This window comes from Sinocyclocheilus anshuiensis, unplaced genomic scaffold, assembly GCF_001515605.1.
Source record: "Sinocyclocheilus anshuiensis isolate Anshui unplaced genomic scaffold, SAMN03320099.WGS_v1.1 scaffold1267, whole genome shotgun sequence".
NCBI lineage: Eukaryota > Metazoa > Chordata > Actinopteri > Cypriniformes > Cyprinidae > Sinocyclocheilus > Sinocyclocheilus anshuiensis.
In genome coordinates, this window is record NW_015539918.1 from 248,298 (window position 1) to 275,397 (window position 27,100).

General features: G+C 37.4%; 1 protein-coding gene across 2 annotated transcripts in view; it reads right to left on the minus strand.

Moving 5' to 3' along the window:
- LOC107686507 (autism susceptibility gene 2 protein-like) overlaps positions 1 to 27,100 on the minus strand; it is a 329,490-nt gene that overhangs the window by 235,848 nt on the left and 66,542 nt on the right. For both annotated transcript variants that reach the window (XM_016483547.1, XM_016483546.1), the window contains one exon: positions 12,465 to 12,662. In XM_016483547.1, coding sequence (XP_016339033.1) covers positions 12,465 to 12,662 — 198 coding nt within the window. The remainder of the gene's footprint in view (positions 1 to 12,464; positions 12,663 to 27,100) is intronic.

The following is a 27,100-nucleotide window of genomic DNA, read 5'->3' on the forward strand; positions in this document are numbered from 1 at the left end:
CACACACACACACACACACACACACACACACACACACATACGTATATATAGTTAATTATAAATAAATGCATACATAAATAAATGGTAACACTTTGTTTCATGTAGTTACAAGTAGATATCGACCGATATATCGATTTACCGATATTTTTCCCGATATGTAAGCATTTTACAATAATCGGATATCGGTTTTGTAATATCGGATTCACCGATAAACGCCGCCATCTCCTTCTACATTTATTTTGCTTATTGTTAATATCAGTGTTGCTGCTGATGCTTTAAATAAAATGTTTTTTTATTGTTGTAATGTGAAGATTAAATTTAACATGAAAGACTGCTAATTTTCAACACTTTTTTTAAGATGACTGAAAGGAGGAAAAACCAAAGTGAAGTATGGACTTACTTCACTCAGTCATTTATTTACTTTATAACAGTAAATAAATATCGGTTCTGCATATCAGTTATCGGGCACATAAACATGCAAATAATTGGTATCGGTATCGGTTATAAAATATCAATATCGGTCGATCACTAGTTACAAGTTCTAACAGCAAATTATGCTTAATTACAAGCAACTAACCCTAAACCAAACCCTAATCCTAACAATATAGTAAATACTCTACATGCTGTTAATTAATATTACTCAGTACTTAGTTGTATAATTACAGGACACCTTAAAATAAAGTGTAACCAAATAAAATGTTTAAAAGCATTTGAGTTTTAGGCTTTATAAGCTTTACAGCCATAGAATGATAGATAAATTTGCACAACCCTGGCCAACAATGAATTTCCTTTTCACTTCCTGTGAAGTGATATAATGGCATACTAAACATATCTACCTTATTTTTAACGTAATAGCGGCTGTAGCCATTTCTATCTCTTATATGCAAGGCTTCCGGTGTCAGCTGCTTCCAGTTATTATAGCTGTAAAAAACAGTCCACAATGCTGCTTGATGTTGCAAACTGGTATCTGTCATTATATAATTTTAATTTATGAATATAATAATAAACACACTGGTTTGTAGCGCACATCTCATAGGAAATAGCTTACTTATGTGTTGAAAAATATGGTGGATATTATCCCTGCAATTTTTCAGTCTCAATTATGATGGCTGAAAACACACAGAGTCATTATGTTTGGTTGAGAAAAAAACCTTCACCTTTAAGATCGGATGTGCTCACTGGGTTTGAATTCATCTACATTTTGCTATGCGCAAAAAGACAAAAATCCTGCAAAAACAAACATAAAAAAGAAAAGTTACAAGATTGATATGTGCATAATACATTAACTCAGTGCCGTTAATAAACTAATAATGAGCTACAAATTCACACATAATTATGCATTTCACTTTTTAATTATGACAGAGCGACGCTAGTCTATATCAAAATATACAACATTGTTTTCTTATCAGGGAGAGAGCAAGAAATACTGTGAGAGGAAAAAGAGAGAGAGAAGTAAAGCAGAAAGAGTGTGATGTTCCCTCTGACAGTGCAGCCATGCTCGTTAAACCTTTTCTTTATCTCTTAACAATCACTCTAATTATGTTCATTGAAGGGGGCCAATTAATCCTGCATTGTCAGGCCCTGCGGCTAAGTGTTTCTCCCACATCCATAGGAATCTGCAATTAACGCAGCCAAATTTATTTAGTGACACTTCTCGGCTTTTGACTCCCTCCAATTATCCCTAATCAATGCTGCAGAGTGCTGGCGGGGGAGCAGGCAGGTCGCCCTCATTTGTTGAGAAAGGAATAAGTACACTGAGCCCTCAGCCCCCGTAGGCCAGGCATGTCAGAGGAGCGATGACATGAGCCCGTCAGACGTTAAGCAAAGCCTAGCAAGAGAGAGTGTGTGTGAAAGAGAGAGAGAGAGAGTGTGTGTGTGTGTGTGTGTACGTATACACACACATATATAGATGTAAAACATTATTACATTTTAAATTAACTGTTTCTATTGTATTATATTAATTTATTCCTGTGATGGCAAAGCTGAATTTTCAGCAGCCATCACGCCAGCCTTCAGTGTCACATGATCCTTCAGAAATCATTCTGATTTGCTGCTCAAGAAACATTTCTAATTATTATCAATGTTGAAAAAAGGTGTGGTGCTTCATATTTTTGTTAAAAAAGTGACATACATACAGTATAATGTAACCATGATACATTTCTCCAGCATTCTTCAATAAATAGAAACTTCAAAAGAACAAAATTTATTTGAAATGGAAAGCTTTTGTAACATTTTTATCTTTATTGTGTATTTTGATCAATTTAATGCATGCTTAATAAGTCTTAATCAGGCACATGCAGAGAGGGGTGCTTTGGCAGCTCAAGCCCCTGCCATTTTTCCAAAATTAACCAATAGTGCCCCTCACTCAACAATTATCAACAATAATATTGTGGTCAAAACAACAAAATGCTTTATGAATTATAGTTATAATGACAATGTGTACAAAACAGTAAAAAATGGCTCAAAACTCGGAAAATACCTATTTGTTTTTATTTATTTCTGTCAGTCTGAGATGTAGTTGCCAATGTGTTGCTGTAGATTGTGTGCATCTTAAACAAGCTCAAATTTCATTGGACAATGTGAAGTGGAGTGGTATCTTCCCAGTCTTATTCATAAATCGGGTTGAAAAAGTTGCATTAACAGTAAATAGTGTTTTATTTACTCCTACTTACGTACTGCATATTGATATACCATTTACTGTTTGATGAAACTGCATACAGTCTATATATGATTACATTTATTCCTTTACATATCTGTCATGTATAAAACTCAATATAGCTTTAATATAATGGTTCATGCAAACTGCACACTGTGTTTTGAAACCCTTGTGCATTTATAAAAAAATAAATAAATAAATAACAACTTTTTTACTAGACACTTTTGTACTAACTTAAAACGTTAGTGGAGACAAACACCATGGTTGGAAGGCATCTTGTGCTTTGGAACGTGCACTGATCACACAAACACTCCTACACATGTGCTACACACAAATGCGAAGCAGAAAAGGGTCACCTCTAAACACACCAGCGTCTGACAACCCAACTTAGTGGTGACAGACCCAAAGACCCCCGCAAAACAAGACAATAAATCTATTCAATCTCCAGGCATGAACCACTCACACACATACGCACGCACACACACACGCACGCACGCACGCACACACAGACTGATAAAAACATGCAGCTCAATACACACACATCCATGCATCCATCCACTGACACACACACACGCACGCACACATATCCAACATGACGCCTTTGCCTCAAATGAGGTCTTACCACATATTTAACACTTTAACCTGAATCTATATCCCTCCTCCCACTTCCTCCTCCCGTCTGGCAATCGTGCCGCCACACACGCTGCTTCTTGCTCTCTCGGTAATCAGCTTAGCTGCAGCCTGCTTGCTTGGCCGCCATCGCTAGTTGGACAAAACCACAATCCGAAGCTCCCACCAGAGCCGGGCCTAACCTTCCAGCATTCACAGTATGCCAAGGGGCCCTCATGACCGCCTCGGTCCCATCTGGGGGGCTCTTTCCCCTGGGACAAAACCAGTGATACGCCCCCTCTGCCCGGTTAACCTCTGGGGAGCTCTGGAGCTATTGTTTGTGAGCTATCAGTCTGCGGCCCTTTTGTTCGGCAAATGACAGATGCCACATTGTTTGACATGTACACGACACACTTTGGATAAGGGTGGAGAGGAGGCTGGCGATAGGGGAGGAGATAGAGGACTGGTAAAAGAAAAGAAGGGGAGGAGAGATGAAAAGGGCAAGGGACGGCTCTTTGTGCCACCGCGAGCTGTCAAAGCAACCGTAATCCCCTTCAGCCCATCTATTGTCCCTTGAGCTCATAAAAGTGACATCACACTTCGGTCCGGTTGACAAATGGCAATGTGTAATGTGAATATGAACAGCAACGCATTGTGATTGCAACATCACGCCAACTGCTAAAAGAAATGTGCATGAGGTTTATAAATCTTGAAAAAGCAGCAAGAAAGGGATTTGGAAGAGCTTGAAGCTGAAGTCTAGAATTAAGGCAACACATATAATGCTAACTGAGGTCAATTTGAGCTAAGCTACCTGAATATTTCACGATTTCCCTCACTGAATCAGCATGTTTGTGCACATTTTACTACAAAAAACTAATTTAAATTAACATTTACCTAAACTGCATTCTGATTTGTTTTTTTCTGGGGAAAACAGGTTTATATTGACTAGTTGAAGTACTAGACTTCCTTATATTGAGCACCACAACCATATATACATCTAGCAGGAGCTTTATACCTACAACACAAAAGGACACCACCATTTCCTGCTTCTGCAGTACACTGAGTCCTAACGTGAAGACACAGTGCCCCCTAGTGGCCTAAAAGCCTAAAAACACTAAAAGACCTATAAAAGACTGAAGGACTGCAAGATGTTCATATGCTATAGAGCTGCAATACTCCCTTCCCCCACATTTCTCGTGCACTTCCTGTCCTCACCAGCAGGGGGCAGTGGTGTACAACGCACACACTGACCAAAAGCACACACTAAGCAAAATATGGGAGTCTCTAGTAAAGAGGCAGAAGCTGCTGATAGTTTGGCACTTTTGTGTTACGTAAATGTGGGCTGTAAGATATTGACCCCAGATCAGTGCTTACGAGCAGGTTAAGCTTCGTGGAATGAGTTTAATCTGATTGGTTTAAAGTGATAATCATCTTAAATGCATCTCGGAGGGAACATAAAACCTTAAAGGATTAGTTCACTTAAAAAAAAAAAAATTCCTGATAATTTACTCACCCCCATGTCATCCAAGATGTTCATGTCTTTCTTTCTACAGTCGAAAAGAAATTAAGGTTTTTGAAGAAAACATTTCAGGATTTTTCTTCATACAGTGGACTTCAATGGGAGCCAATGGGTTGGTCCAAATTGCAGTTTCAGTGCAGCTTCAAAGGGCTCTAAACGATCCTAGCCGAGGAATAGGGGTCTTACCTAGCAAAACGATCTGTCATTTTCTAAAAAACAAACAAGCAAAAAAACGTATATACTTCTTAAACCACAAATGCTTGTCTTGCAATAGCTCTGCGATGCGCGTCTGCAACGTCACACATTACGTAATCATGTTGGAAAGGTCACGTTTTTGTCTGTGTGCTCCGGTTCAAAAAGGTAGGGTAGGGAGAAAAACTCCATCTCATTTTCTCCTCCAACTTCAATACAAATAGTCCAGCATCGATGTTTTACCTTTTTTTGTAAAGGGCATCTGACTTTCTTTGCACGTTAGCTTTGTAAACACTGGGTCAGTACTTCCGCCTACGTCACGTGTGACCTTTCCAACGTGATTACATAATGCGTGAAGTCAGTGCAAGAAGAGCATTTGAGGTTAAAAAGTATATACATTTTGATTCTTTTTTTTAGAAAATGACCAATCGCTTCGCTAGATAAGACCATTATTCCTTGGTTGGGATTGTGTAGAGCCCTTTGAAGCTGCATTGAAACTGCAGTTTGGACCTTCAACCCGTTGGCCACCACTGAAACCCACTATATGGAAAAAAATCCTGGAAAGTTTTCCTCAAAAATCTTAATTTCTTTTCGACTGAAGAAAGAAAGACATAAACATCTTGAACGACATGGGGGTGAGTAAATTATCAGGACATTTTTATTCTGGAAGTGAACTAATCCTTTAAGAGAAGCACACACACAAACACACAGTGTGTCAGACTGTCAGAAAGAGTCTCACAACACTGTCAGTTTTCTTACTCCTAAGTGGGCCTGTCAAAACAAACACAACCATGACAAAAGAGCAAGGGACTGAGAAAGAGTGTATTTACTTCTATATATTATTTATATTTATGTGTCATTTTATTTGATCTTTTTGATCAATTATATTGTTTGTTACAGATATACACATACACGTGCTCTATCTTGTGGACTTCTGCAGTTAACACATATACACTTATGTTTGAGGAAGCTATACTATTTGCAGCCAATACTATATATATATTAGGGTTGTGACGGTGAGGAAATTTCAAACTCACTTTAGGGTATATATAAAACATAGAACTTTCATTAACAAAACAAATAAAAATACACCATGCTATAGGGCAGGCTATGCCTAATATAAAATAACAAATAACTTACATAAAGTTTAATAGGTATACAAAACTGGAAATAAGTAAACATGTATAATAGGCTATATAACCAAATAAATAAGAAACGCAGAACGTTTATTGGCAAAACGAATGTCAAATAAAATAAATAAATGACAGTTTAAATAAAGTAAAAATCAGCAAACAATATGGAACCAATTAAATAAGAAACGAATGTTTAAAAAAACTTCCAAAATCACCTTAGATAAATGGCAAAAGTCAACAGGCTTTTCAAAATCCAAAATATTGCCAAACAGGCACTTTTGAATCTAGTTTCGAAACTAAATCATCCGCGATCGTCTTGTCTGTCTCACCTCACCCCACTCTTGTCAGTCAGCTCGACTCACTCTCCTCACTGGAGAAATGAAATCTGATCAAAATATATGCCTATATACTGTATGAGCATAAGAGCCAACACAATTTGCAGTAAACAACGCAAAATGTATGTACATAGACATGCTCAAGAAACAGTTCTTAATATTATCAATGTTGAAACCAGTGTTTGTTGCTTACTGTAATATTTGTTTGCAAACCTTGATACACTACTATTCAACTTTGGGTAAGTAGGATTAAAACAAAAGAAAGAAAGAAAGAAAGAAAGAAAGAAAGAAAGAAAGAAAGAAAGAAAGAAAGAAAGAAAGAAAGAAAGAAAGAAAGAAAGAAAGAAAGAAAGAAAGAAAGAAAGAAAGAAAGAAAGAAAGAAAGAAAGAAAAGAAAAGAAAAAGAAAAAGAAAAAGAAAGAAAGAAACATTATTCAGCAACAGAGAAACCTTTCGTTTTAAGCTAGTTACTCAGCGGGCAACTGAGAAAATAGCTGTCAGGGGTGTTATAATGAAAGACAACTAGCATTCAAGTACAACTTCTCCGAGTCTAAATGGGGAAAGATCAAAAATTTCTCTAAACATTTTAATAAATTAGTTCAAATGTGTATTACATTATGACAACTATGGAAAAGTTTATTTTTCAGGCTGGTACAGACTGTACAGTAAATCACACACATTTGAGAGAAAAAAATCTACAGATGATGCATATATCAAGAAGGTGATTGGCTCTTTAACCTTAATGAGGTTAAACACCACACTGACTTTAACACGAATGAAAACAAGGCTGTAAAAGATTTACAGTCTTTACAATGGCAAGCACTGCATAAAGGTCCTATATCACATATTAGTACTTCTATCCCTCAGCCTTTTTTTCGTTCTTGTCAAAAAATTAAATATAGTGCTACCCTGAGTAAGTTCTATAACCACTATATTAAGGTGTACAGTTTCTCCAATTTAAATTCTTACAAGTGGTCCGTCTCCTCCTCCTTAAACTGTCTGGTGTGTAAATCACCTCTGAAGCTACGCTATCACAAAGGAACTTTCCTCTAGCTAAGTACCAACGGTTCCACATTCCAGCTTTCAATACGATCCAGCTCCTGTACTACACCACAATCTAAGCATTTAGATCTTGAACAGTGCGGACTGATGTTGAACTGAACTGTTGTCTAACTACTAAACTGTTAAGAGTAAAGTATATTTTCACACTACAATACACATTTAGAAAACACAAAGTCTCAGCTCAGCGTAACCAACATACATCAAAACTGCAAAAGGAAACCAAGTGTAAAGCTATCGGCATTAAAACAGAACGAAAGTGCACTTAGCATGCCAACTCTAACCTCTTTCTTTAACAGTTCAACTACGGACTAAACCAGACAGACTTTTTCACACTTTGGTCTTTTGCATTTCTCAGTGCTCGTTGTTGCATAACTATGAGAAATCATCACATATAAGACTGAGCAATGAGCAGTACTTCAAATATGCAGACTTCTCCTTTCTTAGACTCTATCAGTCATAGTTTCTGGCTGTTTAATACAGGCCGGGCAGCTAATTCACAACCTTGCAAGTGCTGTGGTGGGCAAATCTCTATCGTCAGACATCTGAGCCTGGGTGAAATTACAGCTCGCCCTTTCAGTCTCTCAGCTGCTATTAGACACAGTGAGCGTTTGAAGAATACGTCACATACTGTAGGGCATAAATTGTACAGGGGGCTGTGCAATTCTGAACCAATTTCAGCTTAAAAGGCCAGAAATGCTTTGAGCAAGCAATCCATGAGAAAGATCTAATCAACCTGTTACAAAAATCGGTCCCAAAAATGGAAACTGAACATTGCTGTGTGTGCATTCAAGGTTATTCTCAATTTTCTGTGCATACTCTGTTCTGTTAAAAGTAATGTGCAGTGAGACAATGATCCTTCAAACTCAACTGAAGTAGGCCTGCTCTGTGTTTCTCTCTTAAAAATTTTGAGAGGCATTGATTCATGTTACTTTCAGCCTCCGATCACAGTACACTAGAAATTGTTTTTATACAATAACTATTAAGTGTTTTCATGTGCTATTCAACATCTACATGCAAATCAATAAACTGAGAAAAAATTCTTCAACTTTTCTCAGATCAAAATAGTTTCACCGTCTGACACGCACACATTGAATGAGATGACTGTACACTTGTGTGCACTGTATTTCAATGTATAAACCTCCATCTTATTTCTAACCACCTGTGATTCATTTTAACCAGGCTGTGTTGTATTAAGTCCATGTTTCTTTACAATGCAAACACAGATTAGGTCTCATTCACAAAACTAAACACTATTTGCCTGGCTCAATTAATGTTGTGCTAATACTGCCTACAAAAAATTAATTAAATAAATGCAAATAAAAGACACTATCAGCAGATCGGGTATCAACAGATTAGCTTAAACTGTTTGGCCTATGCTTGACTCGCCTATGCTTGATAAACTACAGTAATACTTCACATTGTTTACATAAAATTGCATGTTGCATAATGTACGAACAGTTGTATACTAGTACACTGCAAAAAATTACTTAATGAGGTTTTTAAATAGCCTTTTTGACTTGTTATCCAGTGAAAACATATAATGATCCTTTAAACTAGATAAATATACTTGGAGAGCCACACTTATGCACACCGCATAAGATAATAAGTTTTCATAGTATCTTGAATAAGTGTATTGTGTCTTACTGCACTCAGATATTTTCAGCTTGTTTATACTTAAAACCACAAAAAATACAAAATAAAATCTCCCAGTGCAGTAAGACAAAATACACTCATATTAAAGAGGCAATCTCTAAAAACAAGCCTTAATATCTTATGCAGTGTTGCTTCACAAGTAAATTCATCTTGTTCAATTATTTTTATTTTAGATATTTTAACTGTATATATATATAACATGTACAAAAACATGTAATTCAGTCATATTAAGTGAAGTGTGGAATTTCTGTGCCATTAGAATCATCAATACAGAACTGCAAGAATAACATCTGCAATTATTTTAAACAACTAACTAACGTAAGTAACGTTTTGATAGAGTCAGTGTTTTCACTTTTTTGATGGAATCAACATACAAATGGCTTACTTATATAAGTCTCTGCATATTAAGCTGGGGCAGGAGAGAAAAATGACACACTTCAGCTTTAAGAAGACTGTGTAAAGTTATACACATATCTAATCTGATTTGCCCTTTAGCTGGTGCTTCTGTAACTCAAGCAGAAACTTCCAGTAATTACAGGGAGGACAGAGTAACTTGAGGTTAAGTGTCTAAGGCACAATGGCAATACTTTGTAGATCATTTGCGGTGACCTACATCCATTCGGTTAGCTGCCCATATCCTTAACTAACAGGTTACACCACCCCTCACTACAGCGTACATATGAGTGAGAGATATTTGGCTAAGATCTCCATATTTCTCCTGTGTAAGCTGTGTCCTGGCCCTCAGCACTGCTGTGGGTGATGTGCCCTGAGGGGTGATAACCTGAAGCACATCAGAGAGCACAACAGTTACTGGATCAGCTACGAGTTTAACTACGCACAATGGAGTTTCTGCCATGAAAGCAGAAAGGAAAAGATTCCCTAGAGTTACAAGAGCTCATCATGAACAAGCATGCAGTTTTGTACTTCTGTGTAATTGGTGGGTGCTCTCTCTCGCTCTCCATCTCTCTCAGACCGGTATGAGGCAGTCAGTGCTAGATTTAATACTGATGCTTCAGGGGACGATGACACTGGATCCAGCAACAGACCAATCAATGTTAACATACAAGTGTTTGTGTGTGTGTGTTCCTAGTACACTCAGTCAAACAGTATTTGGCTTGTCTCTCACACACAGACAGATGTTTACTTAGCTATCTAAATAGGGACTTACAACAGACTTATATTGTTGTTTTTTTATAAAGATAACTTTACCATAAATTAAAAAGGTTATTCATCTGCCAAACATAGAACAATAGATAGAATGACAGAACTATAGATGGAAGGACAGAATGATAGATCAAACAATGGAATGATAGGCGAACAGATCAATAGAATGACAGATGGATAGAACGACAGACACAGACAGACAGACAGACAGATAGACAGATAGACAGACAGACAGACAGACAGACAGATAGATAGATAGATAGATAGATAGATAGATAGATAGATAGACAGATAGATAGACATAGATGCCTCAATCAGATATCATACTTTCTATCAGATATGAATGATAAAAAGATAGAATGACAGAAGGAATGACAGAAAGATAGACAGAATGACAGAAAATTAGATAGAACAGGAGATAGACATACACATAGATACACAGAAATATGCCTCAATCAGGTGCTGTGGGCTAGTGTGGAATGCATGCTGCACTGCATGGAGATCTGATTTACTATTTTAAAAAAAGACAGCATATGACTAGCTGAGTCACTGAACATGCTCCACTCACTCATTATGAGTTGCATGAGTGAAAAAAAAGTTAATGTTTAAATGCTTTGATGAATCTGCCTTTAAGTGTGATCACGGCTGTTCAGAGACAGAAATCAAGCCGAGCTGTGCATCAAAAGCCCCGACACGCTGATCAGAGACATGCTGTGTGTGTCCCTCTGCATCTCTCCAGCTAGGAAATATAAACACACACACACAACAGCGGCCCATGCGCATTCACAGTCTCTCCCCGTCCAGATGGCTGCTTTGTGGAGAGCCTTCCGCTCTGCAATTACAGCAATATGAAAGTGGTTTTCTTTTTTCCCCATTATTTCTGATCAGAGAGGGAAACGGAGATGCCAGCGGGTGTATGAGAGTCTGATAGACGCCCACGTGAGCTAGAACACACTGCATTTAAACGCGCTGCCAGTGCGAGCGAACGCACAAAGGCCCATGATCAGAGAGAGATCCCATCTGGAGAGAGGCTGCTTTATATGCATTGGGCTACAGTGATGGAGAAGTCCTCAGGGGAGGGTAATCAGATGGCTCTGGGAAGAAGCAACTGACAGACGCAGGATGAACCATGCTCTCCCTGTCCATTTTGCTTTTATTCTGGCCTGATAATATTCTATCTCTCCTCATGGTGTCAGAAAGCTGTCTTTTTAGAAAACTTGGCATGAGTGACAGAAGACAGAGAGTAAGGAAGGAAAGAAGATCATGGGTTGTAGTTATGGCCTGTTAGCCAATTATCTGTTATCACCAGGGGTGTAGTGACCACTATACACTTTCGGAAAGTTTGTCACTGGCACTTCGAACCGACAGAATGATTGCTAGACAAAATAACAGCTAGACATTCAGACAGACACACAGACAGAGTGACAGACAGACTGATAGATACAAAGATCAACAGACAGATAAAATGACAGACAGACAGACAGACAGACAGACAGACAGACAGACAGATAGATAGATAGATAGATAGATAGATAGATACATAGATAGATAGATAGATAGATAAAGATTGAATAACAACGATAGATAAAGATATAGACAGAATGATAGCTAGAGCGATAGACAGAACAACGGACAGACCGATAGACAGAAATATACATAGAATAATCTAGGTAACTAAAGAGATAAGCTTTGGTGCTCATGAAGGCAACTTGAGTTCAAATCTGGCTTGTGACATTTTCCAATCCCATTTTCTCTGCTTCAACCCTATCACTATCAAGAAAAGCTACAAATAAGCCAAAACAAGGGAGAGAGAAAATGGATACAGGAAGCGAGAGATGGTTATATTTTGTTCTTCTTGGTCATTGACAGCACACTGTGCGACACTGTACCACAGCTCTAGACCAGTAATCTGTCAGTCGCTGATGTACTGCTGTCACATTCATATGCACACACCTCACTGGACCCTTCCAGAAACAGCAGGCAATCAGTAATGACTGTGATGGCCACATTAATCTGGTCAACACCGGTCAAAGCCATCAACACTCAGGAACAGGTATAAGATCACATGGATTTTGAGCGCCGCTGCTCTTGTCCATCAAGCATTCCATCATTTAGCCTGCAGAAAGAGATGACAGACTCACTCGTTTGCTCTTCTTGGAGTATGTGTTCTTCAGCAGACGATCTTTCACCCGCTCCTGGTCTCGCCCCATGCTGGTGGCCAGATTGCCGAAGCCATTTTCGTCTATGTCAGGGGGCACATTCTCCTCGGCCTCCTTCTTTCGTTTAACTACAATCTCCTCCCATGTCTTCTTTTCCAGTTTAACCGAAACATTCTTGTTCTGATAGGAGGAAAATGAAAAGGACAGAATGAGAGATGATATCCACTTGCTCTGCAGGTGAGAGGTTCATGATATCAGTTCAATTACTGCAAAACACATCTATATGCATAGCAACATCAAACACCTTTTAAAGACTAGGAAGAGGAAAGAAAAAGGAAGAGGGAAGAGAGAAAGGATAGGAGTTGGAAAAGAGCAAAGGAGCAGAAAGGATTGTTAAGGAAAAGAAAGTAGCCGAAATTTGTAAAAAAGAGCGGAGCGGAAAAAACTGGAGCTGAGATGAAAGGTGGACAGGACAGGACAGGACAGGACAGGAGAGGAGAGGAGAGGAGAGGTTAGGATATGAAAGTAAAAGAAAAGGGAAGCAAAGGAAAGGAAGAATAAGAGGAAAGTAGGAAATGAGGAAAAAGAAGGAAAGAAATGAGAGGAAGAAAAGAAAAATGAAATTAGTGGAAGAGGAAGAAAAGAAGAAGTAGAAGAAGAAGCAGAAAGGAAAGGAAAAGGAAGAGGAAGGGAAGCAGAAGAGGGGGGAAAAGGAAATGAAGAGGAAGACGGAGGAAGTAGAGAAGATACAAGAAAGAAGTGGAAGAGAAAAAAAAAGGAAAAGAAAAGCCATTCCCAAAGCCCTGCATCTGTTTCATGTTTCTCCATGATAATCATAGGGTGACTATTCCAGTAAGTCTGATATCATTCTCTGTTTCTACTCAATTATTGTGTGATTACAAGCAAAACTCAACAAGAAAAACACGTCAAAATACTATACAGCTCTGTAACATGACCTTGTCTTTTTAAATGAACTACAGCTACTCACAGTTGGACAAACACATTGGTTCAACTCATATAAATAAGGGCACATTTGCAACAAGTCAAAGAGCACTGCAAGATATCAAAACAAATCAATGCATTTGAAGATGAAATTAAACATAACTGGACTAAGATTGTGTACAAGATTGTACACACTTCTCGGTTAAACATTCAGAATCAAACACGGTATGAATTTTCACTGAAAAAACAATGTTAACATTTTATACCTCCATACTGTTTTGTTGCAATGGCTTTTTGTGGCATTTATTTACATTGAAACATTAGCAATTAAAAGTATGTTAATTCACTGAATATATCCAAACCTAAACAAATGGAATGAATGGTTTATGTTTATAGATAACCAGAACATGCACCTCTGTCCTTATCTATGCCTCTGTAGGGTAATATTCACCAGGACATGCAATTCAATCAGGGGCTTTTTTTTTTTTTTTTACAGTCTCCTTCATCGATGACCCATCAGACTCAGGACATCCAGAGGACATAAAGCCTGAAATAGGAAAACTTAGAGCTGGGTGGTATGGCACTATATAGGTGATGTATGGCACTATATGCGTGACGTTGTCATGGCAACCAGATACATCGCACGTGAATTACTCGTGCTGTGTCTATTTTTACTGCGCTAGCAATAAACGCATTGAAAATAAACATGTATATAGACATGTTTGTCCACAGAATATCAAAGTAGGCTTTTCAAATTAAGGAGTGAATTTTTCATCCACTGCTTTAAAGGAACACTCCACTATTTTTGAAAATAGGCTCATTTTCCAACTCCCCTAGAGTTAAACAGTTGAGTTTTACCGTTTTCGAATCCATTCGGCTATTAAGGAGTGAATTTTTCATCCACTGCTTTAAAGGAACACTCCACTATTTTTGAAAATAGGCTCATTTTCCAACTCCCCTAGAGTTAAACAGTTGAGTTTTACTGTTTTCGAATCCATTCAGCCGATCTCCGGGTCTGGCGGTAGCACTTTTAGCTGTAGCTTAGCATAGATCATTGAATCTGATTAGACCGTTAGCATCTTGCTCAAAAGTGACCAAAGATTTTCGATATTTTTCCTATTTAAAACTTGACTCTTCTGTAGTTACATCGTGTACTAAGACCGGCGGAAAATTAAAAGTTTGATATTACGCAGCGCCTGAAAATAGTACCCAGCTAGGTAACTTCCAATAAGCCTATTTTCAAAAATAGTGGAGTGTTCCTTTAAAACAGATATCTGTTGGACATTCAAGTTCAATGAACAATAGCAGGCACACAAACATTTCATAGCCTATTTAGTAAATCTTACTGAAAATGGCAGATTAAGCAGTATATATTGTAAAATCTATGTCTAGGTTTTGTTTTGTGTAAATCAAATAACATTTGGATGTAAATAGTCCTCTTCCTGACATAAATGTAGAACACCCAGCCACTACAATGGACCGTCCTGTGGATCACCTCATCAAGCACAGCATCAGCATCGGCATCTTCATCGGACTTTATTTTGATTAGGTCCAGATTTCTCTGCAGTTGTTAAATGTTGTAAAAAATTCTGAATATCCATTCACGCCATGCAACAGGCAAGCAGTATTTACTATAGGCTATTATCTGTCAAAATGCTATGGAGCCCCTAAAGCAGAGGTGCCCAAACTCGGTCCTGGAGGGGTGGTGTCCTGCAGAGTTTAGCTCCAACTTGCCTTAACACACCTGCTGGGAAGTTTCTAGTATGCCTAGTAAGAGCTTGATCAGCTGGTTCAGGAGGGTCTAATTGGGGTTGGAGCTAAACTCTGCAGGACACCACCCCTCCAGGACCGAGTTTGGGCACCCCTGCCCTAAAGGGACATGGTGGTGAAAAAAATACAGGATAAAAAATTATCTTGCAAAACTTTTGCATTCCCCCGAGAAACTTTGCATCCGCTTGCAAAACATTTGCATTCTCTCGCAAAGATATTTGCGTTAATTCGCAAAGATATACGTGTTCGCTCACAAACTTTTTGTGTTTGCTCACAAACCCGAGTTCGGACAAACACTTCCCGTTTACTTTGCAGCTTGCAGTGGTCCAAACAGCTCTGTATGTGGAGAGGTTCATAGAGTTTTTTGAACTTGGACTAAAGTTTAAAGAAATACAGTCAGTGCTTAATTCAAGGCACCATTTTGGGACATTCTGAAAGGCTTAACATGGCCTAATGTACTAAAACAGACACATTGATTGGAGGACCAAATTCAGTACACACCTTATTAATAAAGCATATACTATTTACAGTCAAGCAGAATAGCCCAAAACATGACCGCAACAAAAATGTAACCAAAAAAATGTATTCAACAAATAAAATACAACTGATTAATAAAATAACATAATAAAGTTAATTAAAATAAAACACAATTTATAAAAAAAAAAATACAAAAGAAAAGTATTTAATTCACTGGAATAAAAAATATATAAATGTATAAAACAATTTTTTCCCATTGAAATACCAAGAAAAATGACTATACGTTTGTTTGTACCAGTTCGGTTAGTCACACTTTCAGTCAGCGCTAAATGTCATGGAAATTATTTTTTGCTGTCAGTTTTCAGGCAAGATACAGCATATAATTTTTTTTTTTTTTTCTTAAACCATGAGTAAAATAGATTTTCAAAGGTCATCACAGTTGAAATGATGCAAATAATAAGCTTCAGTTAAGAAACCCACCATGTGTTTACAAACTCATTTTTCACAAACAAAGAGGGTCAAGAGTGAACATGCAACACAACAAAACCAAAGAAAATCTTACAGCATCTGGAAACATTCCGGTATTTCGAATCACTGGTGAATGCTGGGTCATGTGGTATAAATTAGAACGGCTCACTCTGAATGACCACAAGGCGTCAGAGAGCAAACACGACAAACCACTGAGATTTGGTGGGAGAGGGAAAGAGTTTATTCCATTCCATCATACTCATCTAAACCACCTGCATCTGGTCAAGAAGCATGTCCTACAATCTGGCAACCAGCGCTTCCACAGGAATATCTGGCAACATAAACCACTACAGGAAATCAGTGGTTAGTCAGCTTACGCTCACTATCCACTGTTCCTTTTCGTCCATGACTGAATCCAACATAACATAAAAAACAACAAACACATCCATGTTGAAAGAGCATGTGAGAGTGATATGTTACAAAGTTACAAAGACTTGAAATCAGCAGGGAACTACGCTGTAACAGAAATGAGTATGAAATCACGCACTACCAAATAGAGAACATATTTTTAAGAAATGAGCTATAAGCTCGAAGAACAATGAAGAAGTCTGTCCAAAAGAATAAATATCAATAGTTCAGAGGAGTTAACCTGATCTGCCTTTTAGCAGCCACAGCAGGAGATGCGAAAGAGATTAAATATTGATCAAATGACACAGTGGCTTCCTCTGAATAAAAGAGAAGAAAACGATAGACAGTCTGTGTGTTCAGGTCTTTCAATAGCAGTTTTAGCTGTTTTGAGAATGTGGTTGTGGTGGCTTAATGGAAGAGTTGAACGAGAAAAAAAAAAAAAGAGTGTGTCATCATTTGTGTACTATATACATGGACTATGTTACAAGACAAGATAAGATATATAAATATTAAATATATGCTCACCAAGGCTGCATTTTTTAAATAAAACATAGTAAAATAAAAAATAAAACCTAAATGAATATAATCTATTTGAATATATATATATTTTTTATTTGTAATTTATTTATTTAAGCTGAATTGCAGTCATTACTCCAGTCTTCTGCGTCATTTGATTCTTCAGAAATCATTCTAATATGCTGATTTGCTGCATAAGAAACATATACTATTATCAATGTTGAAAATGGTTGTGCTGCTTAATATTTTTTTATTGAATAAACCATGATACATTTTTATTTCAGGATTCTCTGACGAAGTTCAAAAGAACAGCATTTATTTGAAGTTTTTTTGGTAACACTTTAATATAGGGACCAATTCTCACTATTAACTTTTGCTTATTAGCATGACTATTATTAACATATTGGCTGTTTATTAGTACTTATAAAGCACATATTCTGCATGACCATATTCTACATATCTAATCCTACCCAATACCTCAATCTTTACTTTATTTGTCCCTCACAAGGGAAATTTGTTTTGGGTAATACAGGTAAAACTGCACAAGCACGATATATCGTTTCAGCATCGATATCGCGATGTGCGCATCCGCGATAGTCACATCGCAGGATGTGCGATATTTAGTATAGGCTACTGATCGTTATATTTATACTGATTGTTTTCTTTGCTCACACACAGACACGGTGTATACACCGGACACGACAGCTGTACAGAGATACCCATTTTAAATACATTTAGTAGCAGAGCTACTGCACGCGATTTTTAGTGCTGGAAATCCATTTATCCTTTGTTGAAACTTCCGGGTCGTCGTGGAGAGCGCAGGTCACGGTTGCTTAGCAACGGCAGATGCCACGAAAGCGCAAGCTCCCGAGCGCTTTGGAAAGGAGGAGAAAGCAGCGCGACTGGCGTTTTCCCACGCGTTTTTAGGCACAACATGTGAACGGCCCCAAAGTCTGTCTACACTGGACGCGACAAAGCGACCGTTGCCAATCATTTGAACTTTGTGTCAGTACGTCATAAAGAGAACGCGGCATCAGTTTACTTTCGGGGATTTGTCATGTTGTGCTGCATCCAGTGTAGACAGCATTACTGATTATAATGGGTTCATTGTATTTTGTCGCGCCGCTCGCGTCCGGTGTAGACACGGTAAGAGCCACGCAGATGCACGTGAACACTGAATTCTGTTCACTTTTGCGTCTATTTGTGCCTGAAATACTGTGCTCTGCAAGTATCCTTGTAAACGCAGTTGCTTATGGTTTAGGTGAAGGTAAACAACTGAGAAAGAAAATGGATGTGTAACAGTATATTGGTTCACAGCAGTTCAATGTTCCTGAGGCTTTCTGTGTTATGAATGTTAATCAAACAAAACACAAAGAAAAATCACTTTTGTAGCTTTAACACAGATTTATTAGATTTAATTTATACAGTGTATCTTTGTTCTGTTATATTTATCTGTGCTTGTAATTTGTTTATTTTCTATGCTGATTTACTCGCCTACAAAATCACCCCAATCATTATCATTTTTCCAAATAAACTATTCAAGTCATGTGGTGATGTTTTTTCTTCATATCGCAATATATATTGCAGAAAAATAAAATATAATTTTTTCCAATATCGTGCAGCCCTAACAAGTACCAACATCAATAATAACAATCACAAGGTGTCCCCTGAATTAGAGTTTAACAGCCTTGTAGCCAAAGGAACAAAAGTGTTTTTATAACGGTTATATCTAGACATTGGAGTATGAAAACGTCGACCAGATGGAAGTAATTCAAATTCTCACTGAAGCACATGAGAAGGATCCAGAGTCATTTTCATTGCCTGTTTAAGAATAACCTTATTAAAATTGACTGAAAATTTGGGTAAACCCCCAGACCAACCACTTTAATAGTACACACCAAACGGTTCAACTGAGATCTAAGAGTAACTTTCAAATTACCAAACCAGGCCGCTATACCATATAGTAAGATGGATTCAATACAGATAAGTACAATAGGTACCTACTTTAGGTACAATACCTAAACTTTACGACTTCCTTACTTAACTATTAATAAGCAGCAAATTAGGAGTTTGAGGCAAAAGTCATGGTTAATGGTTTTTTAATAGCGAGAATTGGACCTTGAAATAAATAAAGTGTGACCGTTTTTTTATTTGTAACCGTGTAAAAAATGTGTGTATGTGTGTGTATATATAAATGTAATTACTACTGGTTGTTTCTAAAATGTAAATTCTGTCAACATACTCTCTCTCTCTCTCTCAGAATTATGACAGAATAACATTTCAGCAATAACCAGTAGTAATTACATTACATTAATTACTGTGCTTTGACAAGAAAACAGTTGGCTGTTAAGATGTGCCTCATTTAACATATACCTTCAATTAATGTAATGTAGTGTGCATCGAGGGCGCATAGCGGCCGCAAAGGGGGCGCTCATGAGCACCCTTCTGAAAGCTACATTTTTTGGGGAGGGGGGGCAGTCATGGCCTAATGGTTAGAGAGTCGGACTTGTAACCCGAAGGTCGGGGGTTCGAGTCTCAGGTCCGGCAGGAATTGTAGGTGGGGGGAGTGAATAACCAGCGCTCTCTTCCACTCTCAATGCCACGACTGAGATGAGACCCTTGAGCAAGGCATCAAACCCCCAACTGCTTCCCAGGCGCCGGTGCATCTGAGTTTGTGCTGCATTCTCTGTGCTGTTGAGAACTTTACATCATCGTAATTGCACTAAGTTTAAGTCAGAGCATAAAAACCAACGTTCAGAATGTTCTGCTTGAAGGAAAACTGTTCAAAGTATTTTTTGATACAAGCAATAAATCACATGACTGGTACTTCTCAGTGCCTCAACTCCACAATTTATCAGTTCTGCTGCCACACGTCCTCAAAAAGCTGTCAAAAAAACTATGAGAGCCCTCCATCACATCTCTAATTTATTCCCAAAGAGTTCAGTGAAGTCAGAGCTGATATTTTGGTTAATGTGGCATAAAGTCATCACAGCTGAATGTCTTTCGTGTCACACAAGACAGCTTTGATTCTGTAAGTCAACATGGCTTCATCATTGGAACACCTACACAAGCGTCTGACACTTCCTGTGCTTGGCGTAAAGGAGAAAAAGCATGTCAACTGCAATTCGCATTTCAGCATTTCCACTAGTTTTCCTACATGCAGCCGTCAGCTACTGATCTCTGAGCTGCCTCCTCAGCGATCCAGAAGTAGAAAGATAGCGAGAGAGAGAGAGAGAGAGAGAGAGAGAGAGAGAGAGAGAGAGAGAGAGAGAGGAATAGTGAATGGATGTTGCAAAAAAGACACACTGACTTTTATTTAAAATGGAGTGCAAGAATCTCTCGAAGTCCTACACCTCCAGAATTCTTCTGGCTGCTCTGCACGACAACCTTTACATGTGATTTCCTAAAGAAATTCCACAATGTCATGTTTTATAACCAGGAAATATCTCAAGGAAATATGGTTCTATTCAAGATTGTACCTTATTTTAAAAGGGTGAAAATATGAAATTCCCTTTTCAAATACCTACTTAATGTGCAGTGAAAACAATAATGCTCATAATTGGAGTTACAGAGTTGAACAAATCTAAACTTTTGCATGTAAAATGAAAGATACCTCAAATTGTGTGGTCAGTTGAGAAGAACTGTACTAATACTTTCCTAAAAACCAATCAATAGACCTTAAAGGAGGGACAAATGCCATATCTAGGGATCCTAATATCATGGTGAGACGGGGTCAGTACACAACCACTTAAAACACCCAGAACACCCTAGAAACCACATAGTAACACATTCAGAATAATATAAAATCTAGTTCTTTGGTACTGTTAGTGGTGCAGAAACTACATACAGAATTGTAAAATGTAATTATTTTTATTACCCATTGAATATCAGATTCTTAGTGGTCTAAGTAATTATATTTATAATAATTTATAAATTAAACTGTGCTTAATTAACATGCTAAATTTAGAGACATAAGATTAATGCTTTTTTTAATCATAAAGGTAGTGTATCTTCTTAAAACCATAAAAAAATCAAGTGTGCAATTTATTGAAATAAAATAAAATAAAAATATACTTTTTCTTCCTTTTTAAAAAAAAATAAATGTATACCACAACTATTTATTTACAACGTCAAAGGTTTACCAAATTTATACTTTTCCTGGTAACATTTTTTATGGTCTCAAAGCCAAAAATGAAACTTATTCAGCAACACATTTAATTTAATTTAATTAAATTAAAACTAAATAAATTACAAATAAAAAAACAATTAAAAATGAAATAATTAAAAAATAAATTTGTTTTCTACAACACCGTTTGGTGCTGCTAGTAATGCAGGAACTAGGCCTACATACCGTACCTCTACAGTAAGTTAAATTTCTCAGTTAACAGATTATAAATCATTTTAACACAAACATTGTTAGCACTTGTCTTGTATCTCATTAGTAAGCCAAACTAAATGCCCATTAACTTTCTGGACCCCATTAAAGGTTTAACAGGTTCTGCAGCTAATATCTTCCTTTCGAGGAAAGAGTGATCATTGAGCTAATTTAATAGACTGCATCTTACAACTCATGCATCTGGCAGTAGCCTTTGTGTGGTAATACCCATCTGCATTATTGAACCGCCAGGATGTAGTGAACTCCATTAAGGTATCTTAAATTATTGCTTTGCAACACGTTATAAAATTACACTAAGTGGAAATGTGTTTTATGCTATTTAAGCGATTTTCTGCTAGATGTGCACTAACTGCCGTTGCTTTGGTGAAAGCCAATCCGCCAGAATCAATTAGTCTGTGGGAATATTCCCACCCAAGCAGCCCACAAACTGGAAATCAAGCCAATATACTGCTGCTGATGGCCAAAACGGAGAGAGAGAGATTTGTAACAGCACTTCAGAAATATTTATCCATGCTCGGAGGGCACAGAGACTGCAGATTTATGTGTATATGGTGAGCTGTTTCTGCACACGCTCAGATCGGTGGAATAAATCACTATGTTAGTGAGCAGAGTTAAATTGCATTGATTTAGCAGAGTGTTCGACACTGCGCTGGCAGTCTGTGCAAATGAATGGAGTTGTCAGCTCCTGCACATGGACACACACGCACAGGCACACAAATCTTTAATTAAGTCGCATTGAAAGCACAATTTACAGTGACAGGCAAAAGCTCTCTGAACAGTAGAGGTCTGACAGCAGAGCAGCAACTGAGTATGTGTGCTCTCAGCTAAATATACCTACAAGTGATACATAAATTACCCACAGGCTTTAGCTGCTAGAACTACAGTAAGTATGAAACTTAAGTATAAGACACATAATAGCAATTTGCACTTTCTGACAGTTTGCATGTTCGTCGGGGTTAAAATTAATTAGGGCTGTCAACTGACTACAAATAAATAAGTCATTTGAATATTTGAAACAAGAGCAGTAAAATTACATCAAAATTGCATTAAGAAAGAATTTTATTATTATTTATATCTATATAAACACACTCTCTCTATACTATAATGGGTTGGACAAAGTGAAACAAACAAAATTTAACATTACCAACAATATTTGCTGAGAAAAGCTTCCAATGATGATACTTAAAAGACTATAAAATAACAAAATAATATAATACAAGATATTATTTATTAAAGACAAAATTAACAAGAATGGCATTTTGGAATGTGTATCAAGAAATTTATAAAGATTAATTTTCTGCTGTTTTGAAAATGAAAATTGCCGAACATGACTTTTGTGCCAAACATATGGACTTGGTGTAAATGAACTTTCAAAACAGCAGTGAGAAGTGAACGTTGTTCAGGTCTCTGAGGTTGCCCTCATTAGTAAATCAAGCTGCTCAGAGGACAGCACAGATGATATCTGTCTGTTCCTCTCTCTTTCCCTCTATCTGCACCTCTCTGTGTAAGTGACCAAGCAGGAGGCTGGTTGTTCTAAGTCATTAAAAAGCATCCACAGATCCGAGAAGGCCCAGAGTTTTGGCTCATTACTTCGATTCCCCATGGAGCTCTGCAGGAGAATCTCCATCTAAAAACACTAACTCCATTTGGACCCAGTGCCCTGACTCTCCCAGTCTCATCTGCCGATTCCACTGAATCAGCTCCTCTAGTTACTGCCACAGCCTGCCCCTGACTCTCAGCCTCACACAATAGCTTTTATTTAACATCCGGACCCTGAAAACCAGAGACAAGGAACTTAAAGTCAGCTCCATTCACTGATTTGCCAACAGCATGTGAAAAGTAGAATTTGTGTATAAACTGGTTAGATAGTCTAATATAAGCCATAAGAGACTGTGCATTACACTAACTTCACCAGAAAGAAAATGGTACCGTTTCACAAGGTTGCTTATAGCTTTTACATATGCATGATTTGTGTAATCATAAAACTGTACATTTCTGCCATATGTACACATTATGTTGACACAGTCACCTCTGATAATGTAGTAATGTAGAAACATTCATTTTCCGTAAAGCTGCTTTGGAACTACATGTATTGTGTAATACGCTATATAAATGTGAATTGAATTGAATTAACATATTTCAAATAAAAATACATCAATATTCCATATATTTTATGATTATTATTTATATCCAAGTACACACATTCCACTATAATGGGTTGGACAGAGTGAAAGAAAGCAAGATAGACAAAAAAGATAGATAGAACAATACACAGAATACATAACGATATACAAAATGAAAGACAGAACAATAGATAAAACTATAGACAGAACGATAAATAAAATGACAGAATGACAGACAGAACGACACATTAATAAATAGAACAACAAACTGACAAATGACAACAACAGACAGAATGAATGATAGATAGTATGATAGAACGATAAATAGAATGAGAGGACGATAGAATGGGGGCACGATATACAGAACTAAACAGACAGACAGACAGATAGATACATCTATACTTATCTTAAAGGGCACCTATTATGCAAAATCCACTTTTACATGGTGCTTGGACATAAATTAGCAGTGTTAGCAGTGTGTGAACACAACACCATACAATGATAAAAATCCACCCACTCCTTATTTTTTAATCCCCAATAAACCAAATCAGTCTCATTAGTAGGGATGGGCGATATGGGCTTAAAAATATATCACGATATTTCTGGTATTTATTACGATAACGATATCAATGGCGATAATTCAGGGAATCCTGTTTCTTTAGAGAAAGGTATTATCTTTCCTATTTTTACCCAAAATAGGGTGTTGTGATCATTAATGAGTACACACGTAATGTAAAGACTGTTTAATTCATACTGGAAGCTGGAGGGCGCTCTTGCACAGAAACTCCACATATCCATAGCAGAAGTAATACTACTGACGATGTATAATGCAATGTTAATCGACATGGTCTTTATCACTGTATATAATACTATCATTCTGTAATATGAAATCACGTCTGGTCACAAAAAGAAGTATTTCAAACACTCAACTATGTTATTAAGTTAATTTGGAGAAAAAGCATGTCAGTAAATTATATTTTTGTTGGACAACAGGTTTGTAAACAGGCTCATAGGTATGCAAAACTGTATCGCACACATGCTACTGTAGTACATTTATTCAGACCGATTTTTTGTGCACTGTACAGCCCTAACCAAACCAGTTACAGATTGTAAAAGGAGCTCGAGCTCCTCATTTAGCGATATAGGCTACTCCTCCTCAATTTCACGTCCGCCTTCCGCGATGTCGCTCGGCACTGTCGCACACAGAAATATGTCAACAGCTAGACTTTATCGTTATTATCGCGGGAGAACTAATCCTTATCGTAGGGAGAATTTTTACTGGTATATCGCAAACGATAAGATATCGCCCATCCCTACTCATTAGACATGCTGTTTTGATTCTCTGAGCATTGTGACATCACATTGTTTAGGCCCCGCCCACGGCCGCTGACTGACACCGCCGTATTAGCAGAGACCCTGCCCTGAGAGAGCCTGAAACCTTTTATTAAAGCTATAGAAGTTATTAGGTCAAGAGCAGTGAGTGATTTTCTGTTTTTATTTATTGTTTGGGTCATTTCAACAGTGTAGACAGCAGTAGGTACTGTATATTACGCTGCTGTCACTTTATACACAGATCTAATACAAACATGTGATTTCTTTCCCAGCTGTTTACCTTCACAGACATAAACAACTGTTTTTGTAATGTGTTTTTAACATAACCTTGCATGTATTTGACAGTTTAAGCGTTATAGGACATGAAAGAGAACTTACTTTAGTACTCACGTGCCATGTGACAGCTGCTTCCTGTGCGCGTGCTTCGGATGTGCGCTCAGAAAATATTATATCAGAAGTTTAAACTGATATGGCTTTAAAACGCATGATTTCAGTGCGATATACATGATAATCAAAACCAAACATGTTTTTTTTGGAAGAGAATTTGAGGTACAAGCTGTAAAGGCACAGCCCTATTCTGGAAAAGGGGGCGGGGAGCAGCAGCTCATTTGCATTTAAAGATACCGGCACGAAAACAGCGTGTTTCTGCTTCCACTCAAAATAGGCATTTTCAAAATGATATAATAAATTATCTGTGGGGTATTTTGAGCTGAAACTTCACAGACACATTCTGGGACACCAGAGACTTATATTACATCTTGTAAAAAGGGGCATAATAGGTGCCCTTTAAAAATAAGCAGTTATGATCCTAAAAAACTACTTGAGATCTAAATAAAAGATTGCATCCAAAAAGCTGATCTTTTCATCTTTTTCAAAAGTATGTATTTTATGAAAACATTAAAAGTATCTTCTTGAACACAAATCCATTTATTTGATTCTACTCATTACAGTAGAAAATCATTGCAGACTACCCTATCAACCACTTTGAGCCTGATGAAACATGAGGACTCCCAAACTAGCAATTGAATTTATTTAATAAACGCCACATCTTTTTAATAAACGGCAATGTGTAATTTACTGCAACAGAACCAGATGGAACATTTACTACTCGCAGCTAATGGCTCCGGTGGGACAGGCCTTGTTACCATCACATCGCAAACACCATCAGCGTTAAACCCATTAACCATCCTGGTCCTGAACTGCACATTTTGAATGCGTTTTCTTTTCTGACACGTCCAGCTCAAGTCTTGAAACCTCTACTAACTACTCTTCTTACATAAATGTGCTGTTGCTTTAAGAGGGTTCAGAGCACTGGGCAAATTTAGCCCATGCTTGGCTTGAGTTGAACAGCTCAGTGTGGCATCCTCCAGTGACTCGATAACTGCTTCCTGCTGCACTGCGCTAGCTTCCTGCTGTGAGGTTCTTGAGAGTGAGGACTGACTGGGCTCAGAGGAAAATGACAGTGACACTGCAAAACAATCCGGCCTCAAAAAACAAGGTCAGATTTTAGGACTATTACTGTCAAACTGACTAAGCCTTATATAACTGCACTCATCCTTAGTGAAACCAATGATCTGGTGTTTGGAGAGTCAGTTATCCTGAATGCACTACAAGGTTAGTCTTTACAATGTTCATTGCAAATCATTCATCCCATGATGCCTGTCACTCAAAGAAAGCTGTAAACTATACAGGGAACCATGTAAGTTGGTACTTTATTACTAAAGGTTAAAATTATTCAATTCAATTGCGATTTATTTTTATATATAATAATAAACACTTAAAAACAAAGTTGTATTTAAACATTTAAATTGAACAAAGCTGTTTATACATTTATTGACTTAATTATGTTTCTGACATAATTATTTTATATTTTTGTTGAAAAAAAAAATAATTTGATGTTACATGTACCTCAGGAAAGCCATTAAAAAAAAAAAAATATATATATAAAAAAATAAAATAAGAGAAAAAAGCTTTAAAATAAACGAAAACAACTGAAAATCAACATATAAACTGACATTTTTTAAATTGGTTCCCTCAATAAGCATCATTTTATCTAAGAGCCAGGATTCACACGGTCTTGGAAAACCTGAATATATGAAGGAATTTTTTTTATAAGTGTGATTCAGGGTTCCCTTTCATGGGAACTTCAAACTGCGTCCTCTAGGGGTCGCTATGGGGAACGCCTC